Source organism: Petaurus breviceps, unplaced genomic scaffold (assembly GCF_028583685.1).
Source record: "Petaurus breviceps papuanus isolate PSGF00001 unplaced genomic scaffold, PetGlider_PUasm1.0 90845, whole genome shotgun sequence".
Lineage (NCBI taxonomy): Eukaryota > Metazoa > Chordata > Mammalia > Diprotodontia > Petauridae > Petaurus > Petaurus breviceps.
The window spans coordinates 5,465,765-5,481,882 of NW_027187359.1; the positions used below are offsets into that span (position 1 = coordinate 5,465,765).

A 16,118-nucleotide genomic window follows, 5' to 3' on the forward strand; every position below is an offset into this window, starting at 1 on the left:
CAGAGGAAGAAAAGGGAGAGATATGTGTCATGGAATGTATGGCTTTGACTTTCTTCTAAACCAGGGGACCTGCCAAGCTGCCTTTACCTCTGTCTTTCTTATTCTGTGTCTTCTCCTCCTCTTCCTCTCCACCTTCCTCTGCTGAAAAAATAGAAGTTCAAGGAGGCCAATGACCCTTAAGCACAGTGAGCAGCAGAGGAGGAGCAGGGGAGGGACACATTGGGTTGATGAGCCCCTCTATAAGTGTCTGTAGCTGGAGGCTGCAAAGTTTTCTTGGTGGATGTGTGTGAGCATATTTGTGTGCATGTGTGTGTGTGCGTGTGTGTGTGTGTATGCATGCATGTGAATGTAGTGTTCGTATAAATACCACCAACCTTCTTCATCAGAAATTAATAGAAATCAGATTGGACTATAATGTACAGAACTTTAGTGCTGCTCTGATACTGGCTCACCTTGAGGATCTTTGTTCTCCCTAAAAGGAATATTCTATCCTCTTCTCTTGGAGCAGAATCAAATTCAATTCTATATAGGAATGAAGCCTGGAGCTTACTACAACTAGTGATTTGTAAGAATGCACTGAAAAAAATTAAACTGAACTATCTTCTTTTATCCTGATGAAAAATGGACAGCAAATAGCTAAATAATGTTTATAGGCTCATAGATCTAGAGCTGGAAAGGACTCTACAGGTTATCAAGTTCACCCTTCTCATTTTATAGAGGAGGAAATTGAGGCTCAGAAGCACCAAATGGCTTGCCCAATGCTCTAGAGATAATAAATGAAAAAAAAATCCTGAATCAGAAATGAAGGTTCTCAAATCCAGTGCTTTGACCATTGTAATACACTGCATCCTCCAAAGTGGGGTCGGCTTGTGAAGGCCTTGAAGTCCAAACAACAGATGTTTAGATGCTATGGTAGGAAACAGGGAGTCATTGTAGATTCTTAAGTAGGGGAATAACATGATGAAAGAGATATTGGAGGCAGATCAAAGCATGTCAGAATAGGAGAGATTATTTCATTTCACAAAAGAAGAAACTGTATCACAGAGAAGTGAAATGCCCAAGATTACACAGTAACATACAGAATTATAGTAATATGTGAGATGGGTTAGAAGGAGAAACTGGAGGTGTAGTTTATCTATAAGGCTATTGCAGTAACTCAGGTGATGAAAATAGTGAAAGAAGAAATGGAGAGAAGGGATAGATATATGCAGGCATGATCTGAGACAAAATTCTGAAGTAAACAAATATAATAACCCTTATGTTAGAAGCTCTGATGAGACATTAAGAGCCTGGATACACTTTGGGGGATTGTTTATCTTCCTTGCTGATAGTCATTTGTTAAAGGTACTCAAACTGTCTTTACAATGGATGGACCATTCCAGAAATCAGAGGGACCCTTCCAAATGAGTCATACCCTACCAAAACCGACTCATTTAGGCTGTAGGGCCCAAGGAGGGAGGTCTTATAGCCAAGACATTGCCTTCTGTTTGCTTCCTTTTCATATCTTTGCCTTTACCACTACCTGGAGGATCAATTAAGCCACTGGCTACAATAAGCAGCTTCCTAAGTACCAACAAAAGCTAAGAGTATTTTCCTTTTCTATTGGTGCTAAGGCTTCATTCAGAGTTGCTCTTTGGGAATTATAAAGAACAGGACCCTACCACACCTATCAACAAAAGAGCTATAGCTTTCCTTGAAGATTAAGGCAGATTTGTAAACATGTTTTTGAGGAAACTAAGGTTCTCAGGTCATGCTTTAGTTTGCTTGTTCAGGGTTAAAGGTTAATTATAATAGATATTATCTTGCTGTGACTCTATTCAAACCAGGCTTATTTCAATACACACCTGCCTCAAGTGCCACCACTCTGAAAGAATTCCCTTAAACAATACAAACATGGTTTCTGCCTTCCTTCTCTATGAATTCTCACAGTGGTACCTCCAGTCAGTGTTAAGGACATCAGGGAGAAGAACATTAGGCAATAGTTACAGTAAGAGACACTGCCTAGCCAAGACTTTTTTTTTGGTCAGAATCTATGTTTTCTTTGTGTTACAAAAGCAATTATTTTTAAAACAAATTCTCCTCCTTTTGATCTAGTTTTTCTGCTTAGTTTTTATGGTTAGTTTGTATAAAGCTCCAAAGCTCCTTCAACCAAAACTCACTTGAATTTTTTTTTTTTGGTATGAAACACCATTCACTGTGTTCTACATTTTTCTTCTTAATTAACTGTATGGAATGTTCTCAGTAAAGTCTTTGTCCAAGGATAAATTAAAAAAAGAAAAGGAACAGTCATCTCAATTTTCTTTTATGACCTTTTAAAAGATCATAATACCTGGAACAGAAGGGGAAAAGTTCTTCTTATCTTTAATTCATTCTCAGTCTCCATTCTTCCTTTCATCCTGGAGTGAAACATAGCAATAGACTTTCCAGTGCCATGGACAAAAGGGGAAGTTAATCAATATGATTTTAATGATAATAAACTTGGAAGGTCATCTAGTCTATGCTCATCCTTCCAGGTAAGACTCAACAGAATAACTCAACCTAAACTATTTCTAAATGGTAAATATCTATTCTAAGAATTGTTTATCTGAGGCAGTAATTGGCCCTTTACCTCCTCTCTTTTCTTGGACAGGGGCCATTCTTGTGATACCATTTCTACTTGTTTCTTTTTTTTTTGTCATATGGAGAGTTTATTCAAAATATTTTAAAATTATGTATTTAACATGTATAAGCTAAATACAATACCTACAAATATGAATTTGGGTCATCCCCTCAATTTCCAATTCTTTGCCACTACAAAAAGAGGGGCCATAAAGATTTTTGTACATGAACCCACCACATTTTTTAGCAGCTGTTCAATTCATTTCTACTTGTTTCATTGCTCCTTCTCCTTTGCTGGCTTATCATCTGTACCCTATTTTGAGACATTCCTCAAGACTTTGCTGTAGGAACCCTACTTTTCTCTCTCATTTCACTCTGAAGCTCATATATTGGACCACAATAGGTCCCTGCCCAAGTTCCACTTAAAGGCTGTATTTTGGGCCCTCCAGGCTTAGAGTGAATGTCAATGATAACTGTTTCTCTTTAGAACAGCCAACCCTGAGGGTCTTCCCCTCCCATTTAGATTTTTTTTCTTTTTTCTAATTAAAGGGGCCATCTCTTCACTTACTTCTTAAAGAGGCCTATTTACTGAATGGGCATTACCTCACTCTAAGTGAGAACCTGAAAAGACCTTAGCCTAAAAGGGCCAGGGTCTCCCTTTGCATCCTGGGCCATCTCGACTCATTCTGGTGAATATCTGGTCACTGGATCCAGATAGCTCCAGAGGAGAAAGAGAGTCTGGTGACCTTGCACAGTCCTCCCTCACTCAAATTAAAGTCAACTGCAAGTCATGTCATCATTTCCCTGATGCCATGGTCCTCTTAGAAAACAAAGGACAAACAACCATCCTCAACAACATGCATGGTTTCAATTCTCATGTCTACGTAGAGGACTCATAGATGTATACATCTAGACCCCATCTCTCCCTGGAACTTCAGTCCCTCCTCCTCAGTTGCTTATTGGACATTTCAAATCAGATGACCTGGAGACTTCTCAAATTCAACATGTCCAAAACTGGACTCATTACTCTCTTCTAAACTTTCCTGTTTCTGTTGAAGGAATCATTATCCTTCTATCTCTCCCAGTTCATAACTCTGTTTAATCCTCAACTCCTCACTCTTCTTCATCCTACATATCCAATCAATTGTCAAATATTTCCATTTCTATATCTACAACATCTCTTGAATTCAGCCCCTTCTCTCTATGCAAAGAGCTACCACCTTAGTTCAGACTCTTATCATCTCTTATCTGTCAAGATGACTGAAATAGTTTCCTGGTTGGTCTCCCTGCCTCAAGTTTCTCACAATTCTCGTCCATCCTACACACTGCTGCCAAAGTGTTTTTCCTTGAATGCAGACATGACCATATTATTCCCCTACTCAATGAATTCCAGTGGCTCCCTCTTAGCTATAGGATGAAACAGAAACTCTTCTATTAGCTTTAAAAAAACATTCTAAGTTCAATTTGCTGTTCAATCTTGTATTATTTTCCCTCTCACACATAATGAGAAAGTGAGAAAACAAAACCTATTACAAATATATATAATTATGCAAAACAAATTCCTGCATTAGCTATGTCCCCTATTCCCCCCCCCTCCAATAAAGAAAAAGAAAGAGAAGAAAATATACTTCACTTTACACTCTGAATTCATCAGCTCTCTATCTGGTTGTGGATAGTATATTTCATCATGAGTCCTTTGGTACTGTGGTTGGTCATTGTGTTGATTGGAGTTTTTTTAAATGAATTTTAAAAAATTGATTATCTTTATAATATTGTTGTAATTGTGTAAACTGTTCTCCTGGTTTTCCTCACTTTACTTTGTATTCGTTCATACAATTCTTCCTAGGTTGTTCTGCAATCATCTCCTTTGTTAGATGGTAAAGTCCTTTATGACCTGGCCCTAACCTGTCTTTCCAGCCTCAGTGAACATAACTTCCTGTCCTATACTCTATTAATCCAGCCAAACTAGGCTTCTCTTTTGCTCCTCACACAAGACACTTCTATTTTCCATTTCCATGCCTTTGCAGTGCCTATCCTATATGCCTGAAATACACTTACTCCTCACCTCTCTCTACCTCATTGAATTTCTTTCCCTTCAAGATGCAACTTAAATACTGCTTTCTATATGAAGCATTTACTGGTCTACCAACTACTTAGTGCCCTTCCTCCCAAACTATCTTGTACCGAATTTCTTTTTATTTCTTCTATAGGTATGTATATATTTGTATATTTCCCTTCCTTTAGAGTGTAAATTCCTTAAGAATAGGGATTGGTTAATTGTTGTATTTATTCCCCAGAGCCTAGTATAGTGCATGGCACACAGTAGGTACTTAATAAATGACTGCTGATTGATGGACTAAATGAGACAGTGTATAGAAGGCATTTCTTGAATCTCAAAGGGCTATATAAATGTTAGATATTATGGAAAGGTCCAAACTTTTAGAGCCTCTTTTCTCATATGTAAATGGAGATGATAAGAATTATACTAGCTATTTCATTTCATGGAGCTGTTTTGAGTAAGTAAGCTTAGCAAACTATAAAGTGATGCCTAAATGTGAGATCTGTTCATAATTTCTATCAATGAAATTAGTAATAACAATAATAATTTCTGTACTATGTTAAAAATCAACTGCACAAATGCAGAATGGGGAAGAACTGGATTAATATCAGTTCATATGGAAAATATCTAAGGGCCTAATATCCAAAGGTTGTCTACAATTTCAAATTCTGAGAGAAAGAATGTAGGAAGTATTGCTACAGATTGCAAGTCTTTGGCAAATAATAGAAGCATATGGGAACCCAAGGGGTATTCTCAAGATTTCTACCATTGGAAGGTAAGGGCTTCAGAAGAGAAGACAAGATAGGAATGGAAGAGCTAGTTAAGAAAGTGGTATCTGAGAAGGGAGGACTTAAGGATTATGGCTTAAAATATAGGAATTACTGGACAGAATGGAGCTCACCTAACAAAGGGCTGATGAGGCCCTATTTGTTTGGTCTCTTGGAAATAAAAACAAAACTTCTAAGTAAAAAGGAAAAAAAACTGCCTAGGCATATCCAAGTTGGATACCACAGAGTCACTACAATGAAGGAAGAACAGCAACAGAGATGTCCAAATATTCATAGGAGACAAAATCCAAGAAAGAGTACACAGTAAAAGTCAGGCCTCAGATATTTTTATGCAAATTCACAAAGTATAGATAAGCAAAATGAACTGCAGATCCTAACAGAAAAAGGACATTTTGACCTTATAGAAACACTAAAACTTGATGGGATGAAGCTCATGATAGAAATATGGTTCTGGAAGGCTATACCTGGTTCAGAAAGATAAAAGTAAGCAAAAGGGTAGGGATGGGGGTGAAGTGCATTGTATAGTAATTAGATATATTCACTTGAAGAAATCAGGGAATGAGAGAATGGCTCCATAAAATACTAAAGGGTCTCAAGCTTATGCCATATAAAGATCAAGACCTAAAGAGGGAAAAAAGTCGAGTTGCAGGGGGTTAGGAGGATATGATCATTGTCTTCAAGTATAAGAAGGACTGTTATATGGAAAAGGAAACAGACTAGTTCTGCTTGGCTTTAATTAGAGCAATCCAAAAAAAAGTAGAACCAGTTGCCCAAGGAGGGGGAGGAGTTTTCCTCATTGTTGTTGTGTTTGTCCTTCATTTTTGTAGAGGGCCACAGCATCAAGGAAATGATGACGTGACTTGCAGTTGACTTTGATTTGAGGGAGGGAGGGCTGTGCAAGGTCATCAGCCTCACTTTCTCCTCCAGAGCCATCTGGGTCCAGTGACCAGATATTCATCAGAATGAGTGGAGATGGCCCAGTAATGGTAACTGTAAACCTGATTTTTTCTTTTTTTTTAAAAAATGATTAAAGAGGCCATTCCTTGACTCACTTCTTAAAGAGGTCTATTCACTGAATACGTGTTGCCTCATTCTAAGTGAGAACATGAAAAGGCCTTAGCCTAAAAGGGCCAGGGTCTCCCAGGGCATCCTGGGCCATCTCCAGTCATCCTGATGAATAGCAGGCCACTAGCCCCAGATGGCTCTGGAGGAGAAAGGCTGGTGACCTTGCATAGCTGAGTGAGGTGACCTCACTCAAATCAAAGTCAACTGCAAGTCATGTCATAATTTCCCTGATGGCATGGTCCTCTTTGAATATGAAAGACAAACACACAAGTAACAATTCTCACTGTAAGCATTCAAATGAAGGCTGGATGACCACTTGCCAAGTACGTTTGTAGTAGGAATTCTTGTTCAGGGATTATATGGCACCTAAGGTCCTTTTGACTCTGAAATTGTGCGATTCTATGAGAGAAGGCAGCTAGGTTGTAAAAAGTGTAGAAGAGTTGGAAGTTAGTGGGACAAGAAATTTATTTAGTAATTCGTAAACATGTAGCAGTTAGAGAATTAATCTATTCTTTGGCAGTAGAAAAAGGCAATCACCAAAATTCAGCTCCTGATGGAAAATTTTGAATGTCAACTAATTTTTGATCATTTGGTTTCTACCAAATCAAGTGGAAAGGAAAAGAGGAAGGGGCTAAAAATCTCTGGTAGATTATTTCAAGAGCTAAGAGAAAACAACCAAAGAAGAAACTAAGCATTATACTGTGAAGAAAGAGGCCAGCTGGGATTCTTTATTTCCAAGTGAAATCAGAAGGGAGTCAAATATTGAAATGCTGAGGAACCAGCAGCATTGTGGAGCTGAAAGAGCACTGGGTAAAATGTATTTGCTTGGAGCCTTGAGTGATGACTCTGCCACTTAGTATTTGTGTTACCTTGGACAAATCATGTCCCCTCTATGGGCCTTTCCTCATTTGCAACCAGAGATGGTTGGAGTACATGATGTTTAAAGTCCCTTCCAACTCTCTATCTATGATCTTAGAAATGGCAACACCATCTCTTTAATTAGGGTAACGAGAAGCTGCAGTAGCCTGGGGAAAAATGATCAGGAGCTTTTGTCATTAACCTGGATTAATGATGTTGAGCTGTCCTCAAAGCAGGGTCCAACTCCAAGTAAAATTTATAGTGAATTCTACTGAAGCCTAGAGGAAATGCAAGGTTAAATTAAGCAGCAGTTAAGAAGGGTTATGGATCAGTAAGTAAGGTACCTAAACGTGTCAACTTGCTTACTTAAAAAAATTATTATTCTAAATTCTGTACCTATTTATAGATGTTTTGACAATACCAGTTAATGTCTCTATTTAGTTGTTTTGATATTATTTGTTATTGGAAAAAGTTTATTTGACTGAAAAGGCATACTATTCTATATCTTTTAGTTAACACAGGAAACCAAGTTGTTCAAACCATGAGGCTCTAGACAAAGCAGCACTGTCCACCTGCGGCCAGCTTATCCTGACAGCAGGTCAAAAACCTGGGAGGAAATAAACAACCTCCTGGTGAGCCTAGACTTGCAAACTCAAACTTATAATGGTAAAGGCAATGAGTGTCTTTCCACATTTGTTTTGTATATTCATTTTTGTCTTTATGAATTATCATCATAAGGGTAATTTGCGCAAAATGTACAAGCATCTCTATAAAGACATGTGGGTGCTAGAGGTAAGAGACCACATGTTTGAGGAAATAAATGAGAGTGGCATGTCTGATGGGATAAAGTCTGCCCTCACTCAATTGGAAGTCCTTAACCAAGGAGCTCAGTCATGTAGGATTTGCAGTGGAGTTAGAAACATGTGTATGTGTAAGAGGGTGACGTGGCAAGGTGGGACTGGAGCTCTGGGCTTCACCTGAATGGAGTTCCTTCACCAGAGATGACATGGTGTTGGTGATGGAATCAGCAGCCACAAGCAGATCATTGCGGAGGTTTCTCCTCGTACCTGAGGGGAGTCAGAGCAGATGGCGATGCCAGAGTGGGCATGGAGAGGAGATGCCCAGGCTGATGAACCACTTCTTCAAGGTCCCAAGATACAGCCATGTAGGTGCTGAGAGGCATTGGCAACATCAATGCCATCTGCCTTCAGCCACAGAACCTGAAGCTGCACCTCAGGATGCAGCAGACCAGTTTGCTGGATGCAGTTTATCAGATACCCACACATGCTAGCCTCATTCCATACACCCCTTCCAGATGAATAACAGACTCCTGACACCTCTGTTCTCTAGAGCTAACTATATCAGAAGGGGTCCAGGACTATGCCTACGGCACAGTACTTTTTTGCATTTTTTTGTTGGACTTTATACCAGTGCCCCTTTCAACTTCTCAAAGGGTCACTGCCCAGTCAATCCAGTATTTGCTGTTTCTATTACTAACATCCAGTTCCCCAGGAGAACTAATCTGTGCAAAGTCTACACTTGTGCCATCTTTAGTAGGCCTATGCAGGATATGGAATACAGATGATGTATATTAAGAATCTTACCCACAGACCCAGTTATTTGGTCTGTTTTAAGCCTTCCCAAGGCACGACATCACTTTGACAGACATCTACCATATGCCTTCCACAGGAAGGAAGCAGAGTCCAAATGACAAGAAGCATGTCTCTCCTAAAGAGAAAGGAGATGTCAACTCTGGGCCAGACTTGTTCAAAGTTTTGGGTTGGTACTTGGTCCAAGTCTATGAGGCCTCTCCTTCATGTGTGTACCAAGACTATCCTGTACTGCTTATATTTAGCACTTTCAATTTCAGGAAAGCCCATGTGAAGAGAAAATACCTGGACCAGCTCTTTGAGTCAATTTCTTTGCAGTTTATATGAAGGTTTCAATATTTAAAGCTCTGACTAAAAAAAAAAAAGACTAGAGAAGTCTCAGGAGTGTTCCTGTACATAGTTCCCCAACCCCCTTCTTTCTAATGTGCTCTAATACTGAGACTTACCTTGTGCAAAGGCTTCCTGGATGTCTCCCCCAACTCCACTCAGTGAGTCCTGTGGCCCATGAGTAGGGGTAGATCCAGCAGATGTTGAACGGACAGGCATGGGCATTGGGCGGCCACTTCCATGAGTTGGAGATGTGTGTGGGGATCCTGTAGCTTGGGCCTAGGAGAAACAAAAACATGAAACAGGTTATCCCGTAGACTCTCTTGTTTTAGTTCTTTAGAGAGAGAAAAGACTATCTTTTACCTATCTTGGATCACTGCTATGAACCAATGAGGCAGCAACTCAGTAAAGGGCCACAGCAGATATTCATATTGTAGATGAGTCTGAGAACAAGTTGGACTAGCCCGGAGGGACTGGAAAAGGGTAGACAAGGGTAAAAGAAAAAAGAAGGAAGAGAGGAAGCAAGGATAAAACATGAACTGAAGAAAAGATAGAATTAGCACAGAATGGGGACTTAGAGATAGCAGTCTGAGATTAGAGATGGACTTCAGGTAGACAGTGAAAGGAATATATGGGTCACAGGTATAATAAGGATGGAACAAGTCATCACAAACAGGCTGTGCTGCTGAGAATCTATATGTGAGGGGTGCAGCTGTGGCCTGCTTCACAGAACCCAGAGCTCAGCATGTCTGTCATAGTGAACACAAATGCAATGAGTTTCTAATGAAACCAGGAAAGTAGGACATAAGTGAGAGCTGGAGCTGCTAAGTAGAAATCAACTTGTGATTTGGGAGGCCCCACAGGAAGACTGGGAGAAGGTTTGGTGCAATGGGGAAGACATACAGAAATAAGGTCAAAAATAAATAATCCCCACCCCCACTCTACCCCTGTGACCACCCCCCTAGGGCCCAGGGTCTGAGCTCTGTTGCTGTTCAGAGAAAGAAATGCAGAGTTTGGAATACTGGCTAGGACCTTCTAAGGAAATACAACTGGGAAAAACTAAGTCATGAGGAAAGGTTATGATTTAAGCATCTCAGAAAGACAAACACAGAAGGATCCTGTCTTGGATAGGTTATATCTATGACCCTAACCTGACATCACATTAATCATCATTGGAACTTCAACCTGCAAATGGTTCTGGGCTAGTACCCAAGCTAAATATATTATTTTTTTTTACAGCAAACAGAATCACAAAATTTTAAGAGTTGAGGGTAGAGGGCCCTTAGAGGTCATTTAATCAAATCTTTTTATTGTAGAAATTCCTGCTATAAAATCTCTTGAAGTAGCTGGGAACTCATTACTTTACCAGATAGGCAATCCCGTTTCGGAACAGATGATTGAACAAATGAAAAAGCATTTATTAAAGGCTTATTATGTGACAAAAAAAGCAAGACAGTCCCTGCTCTCAACAGGCTCCCACTCTAAATGGGTGAGACAATACATAAAAGAAAATTCAGATGAATGCTATATAGAAAGCTCCAGAAGCCCTAAGGATTTAGCTTTGGGCATGTGGCAAGGCCCAAGGGTTCTAGGTTACTTCATTAAGTCAGATTACAATGCTGGTGGTCTAGAAGGTATAGAAGCAGGGAAAATAATAATGCCAAAAAGAGCTAAGGGAAGGGGTTGGCTAGGTGATGCAGTGAATAGAGCACCAGCCCTGGAGTCAGGAGGACCTGAGCTCAAATCCAGCCTCAGACACTTCACTTCACTTCACACACACACACACACACACACACACACACACACACACACACACAAACTAGCCATGTGGCTTTGGGCAAGTCAACCCCAATCTCCCCTCCAAAAAAAAAAAAAGCAAAAAAAAAGAGCTAAGGGAAACAGTGTCCTTGCCTCTTGTCCAGGTCTGAGCCCAACTTGTCCAGCTGGGCTGTTTCCCCCAGGTAGACATACTGCTGGACAAATTCTATAGGGTGTTCTCAAAGTGCATAGACATTTTTTATCCACTTGTAGAATATGTGGTCAAACTCCTCTGAGGGTTTAGGTACAGTTGACAGAGCACTGGGCTTGGAATCAGGAAGACTCATTTTCATGAGTTTAAATCTAGTCTCAGACACTAGCTGTGTGACCTTGGACAAGTCACTTCCCCTGTTTGCCTCAGTTCTTCGTATGTAAAATGAGCTGGAGAAGGAAAAGGTGAATTAATCCAGTATCTTTGCTGAGAAAACACCAAAATGGGGTCATGCAGAGTCAGACACTGCTGAAACAACTGAATGACAATAGCAAAGAGCTCTTCTAGGAAGTTCTGCTAAGTTTAATGCAATCAGTGCAATTTTCTCCAGAAATGAAGCAGGTGGTAGATCTTACAATCCAAGATCCTTCTTCCACCAAGGAATGTGTGCTGGCTCTCCTCCATCACCATTGTGAATACTTTTGATGAGTGTATATTTCTGTTTTATTCCTCACCTGATATTTATTATCAGAGGAATGCTCAATAGGGTTATTTCTATCGTTATATCTTCCAAGGAATCTTAAATGATTTAGACATGGGTGATGGAAGAAACTTTATTGTAAAATGGCCCAGAAAGCAACGTTTTGTTTTACTGAATTAAACGCTCTCTTCCCCACTCCCCCAATCAGCAACAAAAGCACAATGGAAGTGGGCACAAGGGGAAGCACGTGTGTAGAGGACACACGTGGTCACAACTCCCAGTTACTGGCAGTCCTTCTCTCCCTTCATGGAGTTCCCATGAAGTAAGCCTGAGGTGTAGCCCTCTACTACGTTCCAAGGGTCGGAGCCTTTGCAGAGTCTGTCATAAGCACTTTTCTCCATCATAAGATCGTGCTCATAAGAAGCTGCCTTCCCTCCATTCACTATTATTTCTGGCTGGATGTGTTGGATCTTACTTGTCTAATTTTTCTATTCCCAGCTGGATGCACTATGTGCTACTGGCTCAATCTTTCTGTTGACATGATTAATGAGGATGGGGTGGGGAGGAAAGAGTAAGAAATTCTCTCTCCTCCTCCTCCCCCTCTAAGGGTTATTCTCTCTTGGGGTTTGGCTCTAACTTTTGAATAAGTATTCTTTAAACTGGATCTCTTGTACCGCTAGACAACAAAAGCCAGTTCACTGCCTGACTAGCCTACTCCAAACTGGTTTGATGTTTTTTATACGTAGTCTAGGTGTGATCTGATCCACTTGAACCAATTGCAAGATGTTTCCTATGTTTCCTGTGTGGGATCATCTGTTTTTCATCCAATGGACAAAACCTCTAAAACTGATTAAGGACTAATTCACAATTAAATTTATGCTTTTGCTTGATTTATTTATTCAGTCAAGGTGTGTAGGCTTATTATGTTAATTGGATTGGGTGCTGTAGAATCTCACCCTTATATCCTGATGGAGTATGTCCTTGATACATTTAGATGATGCTCATAAAGATTGCATAAAGATGGTGGGAGGGGAGTAGGCATATAGAGCAATAGTTATTGAGGTTATCTTGCAGGGTTTTTGTTTTCTGATATTAATAAGGTCTAAATTTTTTCTGCACCTTTGCTGTCTTTTACTCCTTTAGATAATCTTGTATATTGTTCCTTTAACACCCTCACAATTGTGTTATATACAGATTTAATGAGGAAACAAAATATTTGCTTATCAAATGAAGTGAACATCCTCTGTGTTAGACACTACAGACAGTAGAAATAAATGAACAGTATTTATACATATAAAACATAATATTTTGCCTCAAGGGGCTTACATTCTATCTGTGTAGAAAAACATTTATTCAAATACATACAAGTCAATATATGATAAATATTGAAAAAATATATAAATAAGGAGGAGAGATGAGAAGAAGGAACACTTCTGGGTTCTATCTTACAACACTTATTTATACAATTGACTTGGCAACTGCTCTTCATATGTCCTTGCTCAACTTTCCAGTCTTCTTATGCCTTACATTCCATCTCTCTCCTCTACTCTGTGATTGAGTTGTTGTTCCCTGAACAAGACACTCCATCCTGACTGTGCATTTTTCCTGGCTGTCTCCCATACATAGAATGCTTTTCCTCCTCTCTGCTGCCTCCTGGTTTCCTGGCTTCCTTCAAGTCCCAGCTAAAACTCTACCTTCAATGGCACGCCTTTCCCTGTGCCCCTTAATTCTAGTTACTTTCCTGTGATTACCACTAATTGGTTCTGCATATAGCTTGTTTGTACATAGTTATTTGTATGCTGTGGCCCTCTCATCCCCCCAATTAGACCACGAGCTCCTTTGAGACTCTCTTTGGCCTTTCTTTGTATCCCCAGCACTTAGAGTAATACCTGGCACATAGTAGGTGCTTAACAAATGTTTACTAATCAGGAGCTCTCTTTTAGGGTTGTACATTATTGCACATAGTAGGGTGTTATAGGGTGTTAATAAATGTTGTCTTACTTTTCCAATGTCTATGCTGGCTCTGCAACTGAAGGCACTTTTTTTTTTTGCACTTCTATATTTCCTTTCCCTCTCTCAGAGGAAGTAGAGCACCATGCACATAGCAAACATTTAATGAGTATTTATTGATTTCATTTGGCACAGGAGTTATCCTCCCTGAAAACCCTGCTAGGGATCTCTAGAGGCCCGAGGTGTGGTTGGGGGGAAAAAAGCAAAAAAAGTTTTTAAAGGTAGGTCTCAATAACTGAAGTGTAAATATTTTATGAAAATAGTTGTAGACATGAAACTAGAGTGACAGTGGTCTACATTTGTACACAGCTGATTCTCTGAGTTTATATAACATGGAACCAAACTATTCCACCTTTAGTTTGAGAAGGACCAGATCATATCCAATAAGCTTACTACAGAATACAAACTTTTCATAGGAAAATATAGACTAAAAGGGGTCATTATCAGTGGCTCAGGAAGAGTCAAAGTTGAGAAAAACTGGGAGAATTCTTCCTTTTTATCAGGGCAGACTTCACACCTACTTGACTCTATTCCTTTCAGAATCAAGTGACTTTGTAGGTGCTAGTATTTTTAAAACACTATTATATATGGAAATGTTTTACATGATTGTACATGTATAACCTATATGAGATTGCTTATCACTAAATGTTGGGAGGAGGGGAGGGAGACATGGATAGAATCTAAAACTCAACATTAAAAAAAAAACAACAACCCGAATGTTAAAAATTGTTTTTACATTTAACTGGGGGAAAATAAAATATCATTTTAAAAAAGGCTATTATAGGTCCTCTACTCATCAAAGCTATCATAACATATATAATCCTAGTGAGTGTTAGAGTAATGGACATGAAGAGATACTCCAATAAGTGAAAATATATCAAGACTTTGGAAACACTAACTCGTAACTTGAGAGTTGGGGGTGTCTGAGAAATGACTTCTAGAGTATAGGTTAGAACTAATCCAGTAACAGGTCACTCTATCAACTGAAGAATTCTCATTCTCCAGTCTTCTCACCCTGGATATACCTCTGCCTTGTGGCCTTCTCTTCTGATTTGTGAGGTAGCTTGGACCACCATTTCATGAAGCACACAGGCCATATTCATGCACATCTCCAATTCCCAGGTTTAATTATAATGTCTATGCAGATGACTTGCAGATTCACATTCACATTCAGTTGTAGTGTCCCTCCTGAAAGGGAGGATAGAACTGGATGTCCCATAAGCAATTTAGATTCAATCTATTTTTTCAAAAAATTAAAATTTATTATTTATTTTTAATAGAAAATGTAAAAAAGTCAAATTTTAATTCAATATTTTTTCTTCTTTAAAAAGATATTATTTTTATTCAACATTTTTAAGACTCACTTTCACATTATTACTAATACTTTACAAGAAAAAAAATCAACTTTTAAAAAGGACATTTTCCTAGATTTATCATTTCAACATTTTTTCAATGAATAAAAATTTATTTTTCTCTCTCCTACTTCCCTGCATTAAAAACAAAGCCAAATCTTTTTTTTAAACAAATATTGCCAAACAAAACAAATTTGTTCACTGATCATGTCCAAGAAATATGTCCTATCAATCTCATCTGTCCTCTGGAATTGTGATTGGTCACTTGGTGTTCCTAAGTCTTCCAAAATTGTCTTAACCAAATGACAGACCACAATTCCAGAAGACTCATCGTAAAACATGTTATACATAAGGGAGGAACTCCAAGGGTAGGTTGAGGGATCTATTTTTTCTGACATAGCTATACGTGGAAATTTGTTTTGCTTGACTATATATGTTAGTAATGGATTTTGTTTTTCTTGCTTTCTCAGTGGGGCAGGAGATAGAATTGGGAGGGAATGAATTTGGAGGTGAAAATGAAATAAAATTGAATTAAAAAAAATAAACCAAAGTTATCTGTTTCTATCTAAAATGTGGTAAAAACTCAACATGTCCAAAACAGAATTCATTATTTGTACTGCATTCTCTTGCCCTCTTCTGAACTCTCCTATTACTATTGAGGACCTCACCCAGTCACTCCTTCTATCCAAACTGTAGCCAATTCTTACTGAATCAACCTTCATAGCATCTCTTTTTACTTTATCAGTCTTCATAGCATCCCCTTCTCTTTACTCACACAGCCTCTGCCCTAGTTCAGGACGTCACCTCTCACTTGGATTACTGCAATAGTCTACCTCCTTGCTCTCCCCACTCTAATCCATCATCCATGTAGCAGTCACCAAAGTGATTGTCCTCAACTTTTCCTAAAAGTCTAAGTCTGACCATTTCATACCCCTCCCTTCTCCTACCCAACTCAATAAATTCCAGTCACTTCCTCTTACTACTAAAATCAAATACAAAAT

At 39.1% G+C, this 16,118-nt stretch overlaps 1 protein-coding gene and 1 long non-coding RNA gene across 12 annotated transcripts in view; one reads left to right on the forward strand and one right to left on the reverse strand.

Annotated features, from left to right (window-relative positions):
• Positions 1-16,118, forward strand: part of LOC138149102 (uncharacterized) — a 258,992-nt gene that overhangs the window by 62,361 nt on the left and 180,513 nt on the right. The gene's annotated exons all lie outside the window — the stretch shown is intronic.
• Positions 1-16,118, reverse strand: part of DTNB (dystrobrevin beta) — a 375,244-nt gene that overhangs the window by 30,934 nt on the left and 328,192 nt on the right. For 7 of the 11 annotated variants that reach the window (XM_069071996.1, XM_069072001.1, XM_069071997.1 and 4 more), the window contains 3 exons: positions 9,425-9,584; positions 8,346-8,435; positions 88-141 (listed from right to left, as the gene is read on the reverse strand). In XM_069071996.1, the coding sequence (XP_068928097.1) occupies positions 88-141; positions 8,346-8,435; positions 9,425-9,584 (304 nt within the window). The remainder of the gene's footprint in view (positions 1-87; positions 142-8,345; positions 8,436-9,424; positions 9,585-16,118) is intronic. The other 4 variants (XM_069072000.1, XM_069072006.1, XM_069071999.1 and 1 more) reach the window with 3 other exon arrangements.